This window comes from Puma concolor, chromosome B2, assembly GCF_028749965.1.
Source record: "Puma concolor isolate L17-30 chromosome B2, mPumCon1.1.hap2, whole genome shotgun sequence".
Taxonomy (NCBI): Eukaryota; Metazoa; Chordata; class Mammalia; order Carnivora; family Felidae; genus Puma; species Puma concolor.
This window is the reverse complement of record NC_141671.1, coordinates 130,042,878-130,058,399: the sequence shown is the minus strand read 5'-3', so window position 1 is coordinate 130,058,399 and position 15,522 is coordinate 130,042,878. Positions and strand designations below refer to the sequence as shown.

General features: G+C 36.8%; 2 protein-coding genes across 3 annotated transcripts in view; both read right to left on the bottom strand.

The window, feature by feature from the left end:
- The window catches only part of VTA1 (vesicle trafficking 1), a 69,553-nt gene extending 66,294 nt beyond the window's left edge, over window positions 1–3,259 (bottom strand). The window contains exon 1 of the mRNA XM_025925694.2: window positions 3,102–3,259. Within this exon, the coding sequence (XP_025781479.1) occupies window positions 3,102–3,213 (112 nt within the window). The 5' untranslated portion in view covers window positions 3,214–3,259. The remainder of the gene's footprint in view (window positions 1–3,101) is intronic.
- A 9,365-nt stretch (window positions 3,260–12,624) lies between these two features.
- GJE1 (gap junction protein epsilon 1) lies at window positions 12,625–14,449 on the bottom strand. Of its 2 annotated transcripts, none has more exons than XM_086705964.1 (3): window positions 14,411–14,449; window positions 13,530–13,724; window positions 12,625–13,020 (listed from the first exon to the last, which is right to left on the bottom strand). In XM_086705964.1, the coding sequence occupies exons 1-3, from the start codon at window positions 14,447–14,449 to the stop codon at window positions 12,625–12,627; spliced, it is 630 nt and encodes a 209-aa protein (XP_086562090.1). The 2 variants fall into 2 exon arrangements, with proteins under 2 accessions (XP_086562090.1, XP_025781898.1); XM_025926113.1 differs by having other exon boundaries at window positions 13,542–13,724.
- Between the last annotated feature and the right edge of the window lie 1,073 nt (window positions 14,450–15,522).

Below are 15,522 nucleotides of genomic sequence, written 5' to 3'. Positions count from 1 at the left end.
GGCAATGGTGAACAGGATGTGGGAAAAGAGAAGCAGCATACTACTTTGCTACCCTGATCAAAGGAGCTTTGTTAGAAAAGAAACACAGAAGTTGAGAACTGGGGATATGATTCCTGTAGAATTACTTGCACCCCAAGGTTTGAAGAACACTGGTTTGGTATGTGTAAAGCACAAATCACAAGTAAAGGGGTCACCACGAGCAGTCTTCTGTTACACAACAGAATCAGACTCACATGTACAGCAGCTATAGGAATGATCAGAACACAAATACAAACAAATATTTATAAACCTTTTAAAGAAATAAGTGTTTAAAAATATAGTAACAAAAGACTATCAGAAACGGCTGGGCCAATTTAAAAACAACAAAGAGAACACCCAGAAATAAAAAATGAAAACCGAAATTCAACAAATGGGTTATACAATAGGATATATGGAGGTGAACACAGACCTGCAGAAATTATACACAATGTAGCACAGAGACACAAAGGGATGAAACATTAGGAGACAAAGGAGAAAAGTGAAGCACGTGTCTCATCAACATTTCAGTAGAGAACAGAGAATACTTGAACAGATAATAGGGAATTTTCCAGAATTTATGGAAGATACCCATCTGCAAATCCAGTATGCCAAAGTCCCAAACAAGGTAGATGAAAAGAAATCAAGTCTTGGAAAATTAGAATATAAATCAGGAGAGTGATAAATTGGCTATATTTTAAAATTAAGAACTTTTGAACATCAAAGGACTTCACAGAGTCAAAAAATCCAACTATGAACTTGGAGAAGACATCTGCAATGCACATACAACAAATGATTAGTATATTATTAAGAAAAGATAAATACTGAAATTAAAAAAAATAGAAGCAATAAATAGGTATTTCAAAAGGGAATCACAAATGGTAATTAACATATGAAAAGACGCTCAACCTCATTAAGACTCAGTGAATTGCAAATTCAGCTTGAATTTCACGCTCACCAGATTGGACAAAATTTAAAAGTCTAATAACTTCAAGTATGGTGGGTACCTCAGTGTTCATTTTATTATTCCTTAAACCATACACACGTTATATGTATTCTTTAATATGCATGTGTTTCATAACAAAAATATTATTTAGCTACCACTTGGATTTAGCAATGCAAATGTTTGTTCATGGCCCTGTTGAGAGCAGTTTTGGTGAAATAAAAGGCATGAAAAGCAGACTGCAATGAGCTGAAAAGGCTCTGGGAGAAAGGGAGGTAAAGACAATACCCACGACTATTTCAAGCTTACCTTTGAAGTTAGGCAGACAGGACTATAACTTTACAAGAATGTCATAGTGGCAGCTTTTCTTTTTTCTTTTTAAATTAAAAAAAAAAAAAAAACGGGGGCAAGTTTAGAAAGAAATAGCGAAAGGGGGAAGATGATGACACAGAAAATAAAAGTCCCTAGGTATTCACAAAGGTATGTAATACAGAACTCATGAACGGGAATTTGTTTTAGACAGGAACAAGGGTTCCTACTTACTTCATTGTTATAAGAAATTACCTCTTTGACGTTATCGCATCATTTTTCTCCTTGCTATAGCCACTCCAGTTACAATGGGCTCCTTGATCCTCCTTCAAACAAGCCCCTGCCTCATGACCTTTGCATATATTATTCCCTCTATATTTTCCAGATGATGCAAAGCCTGTCTTTCTCTTCGTTCAAGTCTTTGCTCAGATGTGAACTCAGTGACACATTCCATAACTACCTTGAAAGTGAAATCCCCTCCTTGCTCCCTACCACCCTACTCCTAGTACTCCCTTCTCTCTTCCTTGCTTTGTCTGTCTTCAAAACCTTCTACTAGTCCATATAATATGCTCATTTTATTGTTTAATCTCCTCTCTTCCTCACTTGTATATATGCTGCATGAATGCAGGAACTGCAGCCACAGTGCCTAGTAATGCCTGATACAGGAAGAAGTTCAATAAGTACAAGGTGATTAAATGATTAATAGTCCTTCCTTACTTGTGGAACCTGAAAAACAAATATAATGGAAATAACACTGTATGATTTGAACAAAATGGGAGACAGCCTAGAGAATAATCAACTTACTGCCTACAGAAGAGGTGACATTTGGGTTAGATCTTGTATCATGAGGAGTTTGCCAAGTGGGAAAAAAAACAGGTAGACATTCCAAGAAACTGAAGAACGTAGAGGTGTGAAAGGGCCTTGAATACTTGAGAAATGGAGGTACTGGAGTTTGACAGGGATGAAAGTAGACCAGAGTTTAGTGAACGTTTCAATGTTCACAAAAGAGGACACATTATATTGAGCTTTTCAATGCTAAAAGTCCTTCACAGAAGATTACAATTGCTTGGTAACTTGTTTTATTTGCCGTCAAGTTTAAAGTTTACATAAAAAAACTACTAGACATACTACGAAGGAAAAAACTTGAACAACCTAATTTGTTCTCTATCAACTGTAGATTATAGGTCTCATGATCAACCAAAGTGATAGTATTGCTACCAAATGTTTTGGCCCCAGGTATTATTCAAAGAAGACAAAAAATTCCCACTGGTGGGAAGATGGTCAAATTCAAGTGCTAGTTTCCCAGCAACTCATCTCCATTTCATCATTTATGAGTTTCCAGAATGGGCTTTCATGTTGTCATAATTAACCTGCACTTATTACTATGTTCTCAATTAGTCTACCTTCTTCCTTTTGTCCACATCACTACCGTCTTCGGGACACTCACCTTTGTTTTAGCCCCAACACAATTAACTTAACTGTCGAGGTGATTTTGGAGACAGGAGACTTGCTGAGTATACACAGAAAACCTTAAGACTGTGTCACTGAGCTCATGAGCCCATGCAGCCAGTTTGGCAATATTTAAGCCCAGGACTGGAGAGGCGACGAAAACCAGGGGTGCTTTTAAGTTTTGTCTCTCTGGGCCTGCGAGGGGGGAAAAGGGGGGAAGGTGGGGAAATCCCAGAGAAGGGCGGGGCCGCACTGTGTTCCCAGGGCAGGCCAGAGGTCAAAGCTCAGGTCCAAAGCTGAAGGGGCGGGGCCTGCCTTAATAACCAAGGGGTGGTGTGTGGGCCCCGGAGGGTAAGGAGAGGCACGGCGGCTCGGAAAGACTCACAGTAATAAGCGACCACAGGGTCCCGCTTGTCATGCTCCTGAGCCGTCCTCAGATGATGCTGTATGCTCTTAAACTGGGGGGGGAGTGGGGGCAGCTGAGCAAGCGCGGCCATCTCTATTCCAGGAATCACCACTTCCTACTCGCGCGCTACCGACACTTCCGCTTCCGTCCGGCAGGTCGCGCGCACGAACGCGCAAAAATCCCGCCCACTTTCCGTTGCTCAGCGACAGCAAGTCAACTACGGGATCCCAGCAGGGACATTCTCAGTGTACCCGGCTCCGGAGGGGTTAGATACCAGTGTAGGCTAAGCGGCACCGCAGTGGTGCCGCTTGTGGCACCAGCGCTCTCTGCTGGCTGCGGAAGGGAGGGAAAAGAGTTTTTGTTTTCTTTTACTTTCTTGCGTCCCCCAGGCCTTTTTTTTTTTTTCCTTTTTTTTTTTCTTTTTCTTTTTTTCTTTTCTCTTTAGCGAGACGGAAAGTAGAAAGGGGAAAACATGAAGAGAATAAAGTTTGCTGATTGGGAGAAAGGGTAAAGTGAATTGTCGTTGACATCATTCAGGAATTATCACTTCCAGTTCCTCAGATTATTTTAATAGCGTCCGTAGAAACCTTTCTGATTGTAGAAACAGTAAATTCAATTATTGCCCGAGATGAGAGATGATGTGTTTAAAATTTTATATTGAATTCTTTTATATTGATACATTGGATAAAATAACCAGACTTATTTTCAACTTAAACACTTAAGCACATAAGCTTAAAGAAAATTGAATTTTCCTTCTGAACTGGGTCGGTATCCGCTAGCGAATGAATAATCTGAAGGTCATTTATTTCTGGGTAATGATGAACAATTTGTCAAGTATTTTAACTCATACCATTGTAGACATCAACTTTTCCTTCTACAACCAATGACTTCAATTGTTTTTCTCTCTTCTCATTCTTTCATCTTCTGGGACTTTACACTTCATTTGCCCCCTCCAGTAACCTTTATCTTTATTGCTTTATTTCCTCAGTTCCCAGTTTTCAAGGTTCATCTTAAAACTAGTTTTCATTGAAATCATACTATCTCCAAAGAAAAAGATCTCAAGCTCTGAAATTTGCCCTGCATGCTGTTTGCTAATCACCAAATCATCCTCCCCTCTCCCTCAACCCCTGCAGAAACTGCCCTGTGTCCTGTGTCCGTATTTTTATCCCTACTTCCCCTCCTTTGTCCCTCTCTGTTGGCAGAGTACATTGCTCTAGGTCTGCCTGTTTTTACCTGACAGAAACTGATTTATGTATTCTCCCCAATCTCAGTAACACATTCACTATCACTTGAGAATATAGGTGCTACAGACTGAATATGTTAAAATTCGTTTGTTGAAACCTAATACCCAGTGTGATGGTATTAGGAGATGGAGTCCTTGAGAGGTGATTAGGTGATGAAGGCAGAGCTTTTATAAATGGGATTAATGCCTTCATAAAAGAGACCCCAGAGAGCTAGCTGGCCCTTCCCACTATGTGAGGATACAATAAGAGGGCAACAGTCTGCAACCTAGAAGAGTGGTCTCACCAAAACCTGACCATGCTGGAACCCAGATCTTAGACATCCAGCCTTCAGAGCTGTGAGAAATAAATTTCTATTGTTTGTAAACCACACAGTCTGTGGTATTTTGTTATAGCAGCCTGAATGGACAAAGACTGTATGGTTTCTCTCTCCTCTTATTCTCACTATTCTAACTTCCAGTCATAAGTTGCTGGATTGGTAGAAACTAAAGCAGAGTGGGATAACCATAAATGTCATCATTCTGTCCTTATGACTTCTCATTTATTATTTTCCTATTCTTCATTCTCAACTGTGCTTATCCTTAAAGTTCACCTAAGAAGTTTGTTCTGTTTTTGTTGTTTTGTTTTGTTTGTTTTAAAGACATATCTACATATCACCCCCAGGCAGTCAGATGTAATTGCTCTTGGTTGGAGCCTAAATATCAGTATTTTTAAAAGGTCTTGGGGAATTTTAATGACACATCTAGAGGTGAGGGCTAGTGCCATAAAGAATCTTCAACACATAGCTGATGTTTCAAGTCTTCTCTGCTGTCTTTAAGCTAGACCCTCTGCCCTGATTGCCTTGATGGGACACTAAAGTTCCTGCTGTTGAGATTAAGGTCACCAGATAGGAATTGTTTGACCTCGCCTTTGCCACGACAAAGTAATAACAACTAGTTAACACTTGCTGAGCATCTATCATGAATCATGTATGTTTCTAGGGATTTAACGTCAACTCATTTCATCTTTACAACAACCCTATGAATAAGGTATTATTGTTTTCACTATCTTACAGAAGAGAAAAATGAGACACTTAGAAGTTATGTAACTTGCACCAGATGACAGCCAGTAAATATGAATGTTTGTTATTAAAAATCCATGTGCTTTCGTTTCAGAGCCTGTAAATCTAGTCACTACTCCTTGACTTTAATATCTCTAGACCAAAATGTTATTGTATTTTATGTTTTTCCTATTGAATGATCCTGTGTCTGAAAATCATGTGTTCCTATTCCTAATGAAGTCTATACCTTCCTGTTATTCTCGTTTTTATTATTAATATCAATATTTAATGTTAATATTTTAAATATTTATTTTTTAATATATTTAATATTAATATTTTAATATTTAAGTTTTAAATATTTATTTAGTTTTGAGAGACAGAGACAGACAGAGCATCAGCAGGGGAGGGGCAGACAGAGAAGGAGACAGAACCCGAACCAGGCTCCAGGCTCTGAGCTTTCAGCACAGAGCCCGACTGGGGCTCGGGCCCACCAACCGTGAGATCATGACCTGAGCCGAAGTCAGATGCTTAAGTGACTGAACCACCCAGCACCCCTTCCTGTTATTCTCCTGATCTCTCCTTTCAGGACTGGAGGTTGCTCAGGTCTCTTTCTCATTGGCATATGTTCTAGGAAGAAAGGGTATGTAAGCAAGTAAGTGAAGTGGTTAAAATTGGATTTTACTCCATCTGCCAACACACGCTCTCTTCTTTCTAAGTAATGAACTCCCATTAGGAGAGGATAATTGATATGAGGGAGAAAAGTAACAGAGACTGTTAGCTTAACAGCACATTGAAATTATGCTGTGAAACAAAATAAATCTTAACATGAAGTTGTTTTTTCTTGTCGATGTTTTATAATGAAGTAGTTACTATGAAGACAGACCCAAACTCTCATCCATCCAGCTCTGAACAGTTGCTCAAGGATCTTACATCACCCTCCAGATTGGGGCTTGAATCTATGCAAGGTAGAGGAGGGCATGGATGGAATTCACCAGCGAAGCTGCCTGGTCCTGGCATTTTCTTTGTGGGAAGGCTTTTGATTTTTAATGTAATTTCTTTAATAAGTATAAAGATATTCATGTTTTCTGCTTAATTAAGTTTTTAATAATATATGCTTTTCAAGGAATTTGTTCATTTTATATAAGTAGCAAACTTATTGGCATAACATTGTTCATGATGTTTCCTTAAAATCATTTAAATATTCTGTTGAGATGCCCCTTTTTTTTAATTTATGATCTGAGTAATTTTCATTTTATCTTTTATTATCTCAATCTGTCTATGGAGGAATGTATCAGTTTTACTAATCTTTTCAAGAACCACTTTTTGTTCCACTGATTTTTTTCTATTGTCTTTCAGTTTTCTATTTCAAAGTTTTGTGCTTTTGAAACAAATTTCCCTCCTATTTAATTTGTATTTAAACTGTTCTTTTTATAATTTCTTAAGGTGAGAGGCTTAAATCACTTTATAATTCAATTTTTTTCCTACCAGAACATTTAGAACTTTTAATGTTCTGTTAACGAGTCTTCTAGCTGTTTTCCATAATTTTTCAGAAATCATGTTTTTATTAGCATTTGTTTATAATAGTTTTCAATTTTCCACATAATTTCATCTTTAATCTATGGGTTAATAAAATTGTATTGTTAGTTTCTCAAATACTTGGGCATATTAATTCCTAGTTTAATTCCACTGTGATCAGCTTATATACTCTGTGATTTAATTCCTTCAGACTTTCTCATGGCCCAGCAAATAGTCTCCCTTGGTGAATGTTCCATATATGCATGAAAAAAATATGTATATAATTTGCTGTGGTTAGGTGAAGTGATTTCTAAATATCAATTAGTTCAAGTCATCTACTAGTAACGTTTAAGACTCCCATATCCTTTCTGATGTTCTTTCTATCTTCTTGATTAGTGAGAGATGGGTGTTGAAATCTTTAATTATAATTGAATTTATTTCTTTTTTGAATTTTATCAAGTTTTGCTTCGTGTAGTTTACTACTCTGTAACTGGTGACATTACAGAACTGTTATGATTCCTGGTGATATTACACTTTAATCATTATTAAATGTCTCTTTTATCCCTGTCATTATCCCTTACCCTGAAATCTACTTGAGTTTTCTTATATTATAGCCACTTCAGCTCTCTAACGCTTTTGCATGATACATCTTTTTCCCTTTTTTAAAATCTATTTGTAAATATATTTGAATGGCCTAAGTACTAAATCTTTAAGTATTCAGAAATATTTAAAGTGGGGTTCTTGTTAATTGTTTGGTCTGGCTTTTAAAAGAGTGCATTCGTTTAATCTTTGTTTTTGTTTAGGGTGGTAAGAGCTTTTATACATATTGCTACTATTGATATTTTTAGTTTAGGTCAACCGTCTTATCTTGCTTTCAATTTGTCCCATGATTTTTTGTTTCCCTTTTCTCTTTCTGCGACTTTCTGGACTAATTGCATGTTTTATGATTCCATTTAATATACTTTGTTGGCTTTTCAGCCCAAATTTTCTTGTTTTGTTTTATCAGCTTATATGTCATAGTATATATCTAAAGATATATTACCACAATATACTTTAACTGATAATATACAACTTTATATATTGTAAGGATCTGATAATAGTATACTATCACGCTTAATTTGATCCACCAGATTTATCTATTTTATTACTGTTTTCTAGTACCATTTTATATTTGTATTTTATATGTTTTATATGTTTGTTTTCTAATTTATTACTGTACTTTCTGACTTTATCCTTATTAAATTATTTTAACATTTTTCAAAAAAAAGTTTATTTGTTTATTTTGAGAGAGAGATCGGGCAGAGAGAGAAGGAGAGACAGAGAATCCCAAGCAGGCTCCACACTGTCAGGGTGGAGCCCAACACAGGGCTCGAACTCACTAACTGTAAGATCATGACTTGAACTGAAATCAAGAGTCACGAGGCTTAACCAACTGAGCCAACCAGGGGCCCTGAATTATTTTTGTATTTTTTAGTTCTATTTTGGAGTTCTTATTTTTACTTTTTAAATTACATTTATTATTTCTTTTTAATAAGAAATATATTTTCAGCTGTCAATTTTCTGTGTACTACAGATTTGGTCCCATCTCATGGCTTTTAATATGTAGCATTTGACTGTTCATTTATAAATACAGAAAAAAAATTCATTTTAAATTAACTTACTTGATCCAAGAGCTTTTTATGAAATAATTTTAAATGTATTTTCAAATGGTTAAGTATTTGTTTAGCTTTTACATTCTTACTAATTTTTTACTACATTTGCATTTTGGTTAGAAAGTATGTTTTTTTAATAAATATTTGATATTTACTTTATAAATGCCATATTTATATATATCATTTATTATTCAGGAGTATATAGCTGTATGCTAAAATCCTGATATAATTACCAATGAAATGAAATCATAAAAAAGTAGAATAGTAAGGAATTAAAGATTGTCCAAATCAACTCCCTCACTGAATCTGTATCTTTAAACATAATAACAGGTACTGTTTGCTAAAAGGAAACAGAGGTAAGCAGGGTTTTTATGGTGGCTTAGAAATGCCATTACCTGTCCAGTGAGGATAGAGAGTATGGGGAGGGGGGCAGGGGTGGGAAAGGAGGCTAGATTTTGCAGGGCAAGCTACCTTAGAGGAGAGAACTGCAAAGCAAGAGAGCTCCATAGATCTGTAAAGGGTCTCCAATGGAGTCCTGATCGGTGTAACATCTTTAAATATCTTTAAAAGAGAAGAACTCTTGAAAAGATTGAAAGGAACAATATTCAAGATTCACACAAGATTGAGACTTGTTGCTTTTCCTGATAGCCAAAGTAGAAAATCTCTGTAAAAAGAGTTAAACTTTGACAATGTCCTAGAGGACGAATCAGAGTATAGATCAGAGTGATTAGTGACACTAAGGGGAAATCTGCTGTGGGTTTTTGGGGAAAAAAGAAAAAAATAAAAAACAAAAAATCTTCCCTGAGAAAAATCCTAAGAGGCAAACCAGAAGAAGGTCCTTTGCTCTTCTCCCTTCTTGGGTGCGGCAAAGACTTGCTTCCTATAGTTATAGCAATTTATGTTGCATTCATGAGTGTGATAAGCTGAATGTTTGTGTCCCCTGCAAAATTCATATTTTAGAATCCTAACCCCCAGTGTGATGGTAGGAGGTAGGACCTTTGGGAGGTGATTAGGTCATGAAGGTAGAGCCCTCATGAATGGGATTAGTGCCCTTATAAAAGGAACCGTAGAGTGCCCTCACCTTTTTCTACCAGGACAAGTGTGTATCTCAGAAGAGGGTTCTCACCAGAACTTCACTGTACTGGCACCCTGGTCTCAGACTTCCAGCCTTTAGAACTGAGAAATAAATGTCTGTTGTTTATAAGCCGCCCAGTGTATGCACTTTGTTATAGCAGCCCAAAGGGACTAAGAGGAATGAACCAGTTTGAGGATGGTAGAAACATAACATTTCCAAAATACTAATGGGTCATCTGATAGAGTACTCAGAAAGGGTTTGCCTTGGTAAAGGGGCAAAATTAGTCCTTCAGTGAGAGCTGCACTAGTCCCATCTAACAAAACTTGAAAGGATCAACTGCAAAGGATCAACCATTTCTGAGCAACTTATCCGCGCCCCACATTACAGTTTAAGTATATTCATGGGAAGACAAAAGTATCCCACATCCAACAACAAGGTAAAACACACAATGTCTGGTATCGAAAATAAACAAACAAACAGCCTTCCAAAGGTGCAGGAAAATAGATCCAAAAATGTGTTATCTGTAGAGAATCTGGAAATAAGAATAAAGTGGACTAAACATTGTTGCTGTTTATTAGCACATAGGGCCAGGGATTCTTTTTTTTTTTTTTTTTTTTAAGTTTATTTATTTTGTTTTGTTTTTTTTTTTAATTTTTTTTTCAACGTTTATTTATTTTTGGGACAGAGAGAGACAGAGCATGAACGGGGGAGGGGCAGAGAGAGAGGGAGACACAGAATCAGAAACAGGCACCAGGCTCTGAGCCATCAGCCCAGAGCCCGACGCGGGGCTCGAACTCACGGACCGCGAGATCGTGACCTGGCCGAAGTCGGACGCTCAACCGACCGCGCCACCCAGGCGCCCCTATTTTGAAAGAGAGAGAAAGCATGAGCAGGGGTTGGGGAGAAAGAGAGAGAGAGAGAGAGAGAGAGAATCGCAAGCAGACTCCATGCTGGCAGCACAGGGCCTGATGTGGGGCCTGATCCCAGGAGCTGTGAGATCATGACCTGAGCCGAAGTCAGACCCTTAACTGACTGAGCCACCCAGGTGCCCTGCAGTGATTTGAAACAAAGATAGTGAATACATAAATATTTCTTCCCTTCAGGGTGGGCTATTTCCACAGCCCCACTCTTTTGGGATGTCACCGACCACTCACTAAACATTTCATAAAGATACTAAATCTTGGTTATCTTTGTATGTGAACTCTTTTTTTTTTAAGTTTATCTTTTATTTTTGAGAGAGAGAGAGAAAGTGCAAGTTGGAGAGGGGCAGAGAGAGAGGGAAAGAGAGAGAATCACAAGCAGGCTCCACACTGTCAGCATGGAGCCTGAGGCAGGGCTGGAACCCATGAACCATGAGGTCATGACCTGAGCTGAAGTTGGGTGCTTAACCAAGCCACCTAGGCACCCCAATCTTTGTATATGAACTCTTAATGCAGTACATGCTAACTGACAGATACTTAGCAGCTCTTTGTTGAATGCAAGTGAGTTGGCTTTTCTCCTGTGCTTTTTATGTGGAGGAAGCCTCAATTATTTAAAATCCTTAAGTCGAGAAATTCATGATATTAAGCATAGGCTGAATAATAGTTAAGAAAAATTGAAAACCTCAGTATTTGACTGACTATAGTTTCTTTACTAATGAGGCATCAGTACAAGGCGGTCATACATAAAGATTATAAATGAGGAGCGCCTTGATTTCAGCCCAGCTCATGATCTCACTGTTCTTGAGATCAAGCCCTATATCGGGCTCTGTGCTGACAGCAAGAGCTGCTTGGTATTCTCTCTCTCCTCTCTCTTACCTCCTCCCCCACTTGCGGTCTCTCTCTGTCCCTGTCTCAAAATAAACTTTAAAAAAAAGATTTCAAATGATATCAAATAGATATGATTATTGGTAAAGATAAAAAAATACACTGAACTAACATAAATTTCTTTGAAATAATTTTATAACTCTTTAGGAAGTCTAACTTAATATAAATATACTTTTCCATTTCAATAATCTCGACCATAAAAGCTATCATTATTAGGATATCCGTGAGCACAGAGTTTTTTGTTTTTTGTTGTTTTGTTTTTCTTCAATAAGAAACAAGGAAACCAGAACACCTGAGTGGCTCAGTCAACTGAGTGTCTAACTTTGGCTCAGGTCATGGTCTCACAGTTCTTGAGTTCAAGTCCCACATAGGGTTTCTGCTGTCAGGACAGAGCCCACTTCTGATCTTCTGTTTCCCTGTCTCTCTGTGCCTCCCCGCCGCCCCCCCCCACTCAAAAATAAAGAAACATTAAAAAAAAAAAGAAACAAGGAAGCCATTCACAATATTTGCCATAGCATTTTTAATTTATTTGGTGGCTATATTACCATATCATTTGATGTTAAAAATTTCAAGAAAACAGTATAATATTAAAAATGTAATTACTCCATTTCTTTAAGTTAGTGATCAAACTATAGAATGACTTTTAATAATTAATTTACAACTTTTGCACTTAAATAAGTTATATTTATATGAATGCAAATATAATTACACCCTCAAAGTTTAGCCAAAAGTGTTCAGCCTTTATATTTAGGGGATCTTAATTCTAATGTGGTTGTATGACTTTGGGCATACATATTAACCTCCCTAAGATGCAATTTTCCACTCTGTAGAAGAGATAATAAAACTTCTCTGGCCACAAAATACTGTGATTAAGATGTTAGATGTGTGAGAACTCTATACAAGTTCTATTTTAAAAAGACTTAACATTAGTTCTGTATATATTTTCTAATATGTGACAAAATTAAAATAGAATGAAATCTTTGTTCAAGAATACTCGCCTTGGAACTTAGTATTCTATTTTATATTAGACATAAAGTTTAGACACACTGAGATAAGTTTAAAGAATAGATATTTATGTGTGAAATTGAGATTTCACTGACTAGTGAATAAGATGAAACTAAATGAACATGACTGATAAAGAATTGTGGCATATCGGCAGGTAGTCAACCTTTTGGTCATTGTCTAATTAGAAAGCATAATCTTCTAAATATGATTTCAAAAATTTCAGCAACACATAATACTACTGTAATTACAGTAAATGTATACATTGCAATGAGAAAAATGGTCTTCTCAAAGTGTTCTGGCACCATGCATTTTATAATAGTAAATTTTTCCCCAAAAGATCCAGCATCACACAAGTAGAGAGGTTTAACTTGGAAACCAAAGAGGTGAATCTGAAGCCAAAATGCTATCACCTCTAGACTAATTCTTAATAAAACAGAGAGGATATAAATCACAGTGTAGACAGGCTTTTGAAGAATGCATTCTTGATTGATGCTTTTACATGCAGCATAAAGATGGAAAATAGCGCCAGGAACCAGGACAATCACTAGTTGTAACGCCCAGAACACCTAAAGTATGTCAGAAATATCTTAGTCAAATCAATCCACATGTTACCAAAAACACCCTAAAGAGACTGTCTCTCAAGAGAAGCAAACAAGAATTCTATGTTTCATAAGTCTTGCAAGCAATAAAAATAATATAATGAAGATAGTATTATTGAACATGTTTACTTACTAAGATATTTAAAATGTTAAACATCTTAGTGATTGTGAAAATGTCATATTTTGCTGTCATCATCTACCAATTATTAATTTTATTTTAGTAGCTACCCAATTTCCATATTCTAATTGCAGGTCTAGAGTATAATTCTAACATCAATAGATAACAGAATTCTGGAGATGGAAGAAACTCTTGACCAACTCATATTAATTCACCTGAAATATACAGCCAGTTAGAGAAAAAGTAATAATTCTACAAACAATGCCTGTTAGGACATTCTTCATCTTATTGTGACATTATTTTACATTTAAAAAGAAACCAATTTTTATCCAGTGTAGAGTAAGGCTTACGTGCCCACAGAAAAACTTACCTGTGGAGTGATTGGCCTGAACTGATTATAACAGAAGAGGTTTATTTCTCTTTTGTCTGGATCACAACTGAAGTGCAAAGCCTCATTCCCATAGACCGCAAAGCCTAACACACCAAGGAAGAACATTCTTACTGATCCAAAGAATAGGGTGTGGAATTGACCAATCACAGTTGGAGGCTTCACCTGTTAGTGATTTTAGGAGAAAAAAACGTTTTGACAACAAACATTAAAGAAGCACATGTTAAAGGATGTTTTCTTGATCACATTTAAAAATATTTAATATTCATGAATTTCTGAAGCAAGATATAACTTTAGACATCATTAAGCCCAATACAAATTCTGCATTATGAGATTGCCCAGCCCTTTTAACTCTGAAAATATGAAATGCAACTATCAGGGACACGTTGCTAATCAAATGTACAATTTTGGAAATATTTAAACAGCTCTGAATTCAATGAATATCCTTACCCCCCTAATCCTTCTGCAATAAAATCAAGAGAATCTTAGAATATCTGGGACCTCTTTTAGAAAATTAGATAACAAATCTAACATTAAACTCATTGGTATGCATACTATCTTAACAACCAAATGATGTTTATTTAATTGTCATTACAGCTTATTTTCTGCTTCTTAATTATTGAATTGAGAGATAGTGAGCTACTTTAAAACACTAATAGCTAAAAGTACTTCCTGAATTATTCAGGGTATAGTTTTAAATTCAGCATATTTTGAAGTATATGGTTGATGTTTATATTATTCTCCATATATGTAGATGTTCTCATTCATCAATACTTATGCAAATCAGATTAAAATACAAGACAAGACTCAAACAATTATTTTTGTTTGTTTTTTGTTTGCGTAATACTTACACATCCTTCATAGAAGTTTTTGATGTAATTTAGAGACATGTCTCAGGAGTTGTTATCCTGGCATCCCTGTGGGTTAATTCTTGACCCACATTGCCACTTTGCTTCTGCCAGAATCAAACTCATATTCTCCCATGACTCTTACAGCAGAAAACACTTATCACTGCAAATTTCTCTCCCCTCCTCCTTTTCTGTCTTTTTTTTTTTTTTTCATAGATCTCTGGGGCCCCAGTCAACTTTCCTATCTCTGTCCCAAAGCAAAACAAAAACAAAGAAAAGCTGAGGGCATGTGTTCAATCTAATAATCCCTTGACTTACACTGTCAGCATAGCCAGCCAGCCAGACGGTGATGCTAGCAAAGCAAGAGGCCAGCTCAACAAGGGCTCTGAACACTCAGTGCCTCTCAGTTACCTGAGAATTGCCTACTGGTAAATCAGTGGACTCTTAAGCTTAGAGTTTTCTCCAAAATGTCAAGTGATTTTTCCCCCTCCCCCTCCATTTCGGTGTATCTGAAAAGATAAGCACATAGAAAATATTCCTGATTCTTTCTTGTTTACCTTTACGGAATAGAACTAATTTCTGGGACATTTAAGAAATTGTAACAGATTATGATAGGTGTTACAGCATCGGATATTACTGATGTGTTGCCATATTTATCTTCTTGTCAAACGCTTACCATGGACATAAAAAAATCTGTGGTTAGATCTCTATTCTAAGTAAAAGATAGTTTCCTACCAACCAAGATAAAACTGGGATCTGGCACAAATCGTGTGAACAATCCTGTCTTCCTTTCTTTTGTCCTTCAGTAGATACATCGTCTGCTAGGCATTATTATGGGTGCTGAGATCAGCAGAGGCCAAAACAGATAAGGAAATGCCTTCCAACTGATATATCTGTATAATATCTTCCACCCACTGATACTTCCCTACAGCCAATGGTGAATCAAATCTGCTTCCTTTACCTGCATTTCTCATCTTTGTTTTGTTTGTGATCTGCAATCTGTGAGGGCTGTAACTCTAGACAACTGCACTGCTCTCCTCAGCAAGTGAAGAAGCAACTGTATAACACATGCAGTTGTAGCCAATGGGCAAGGGGCAGTGGACTTGTTAAATCGG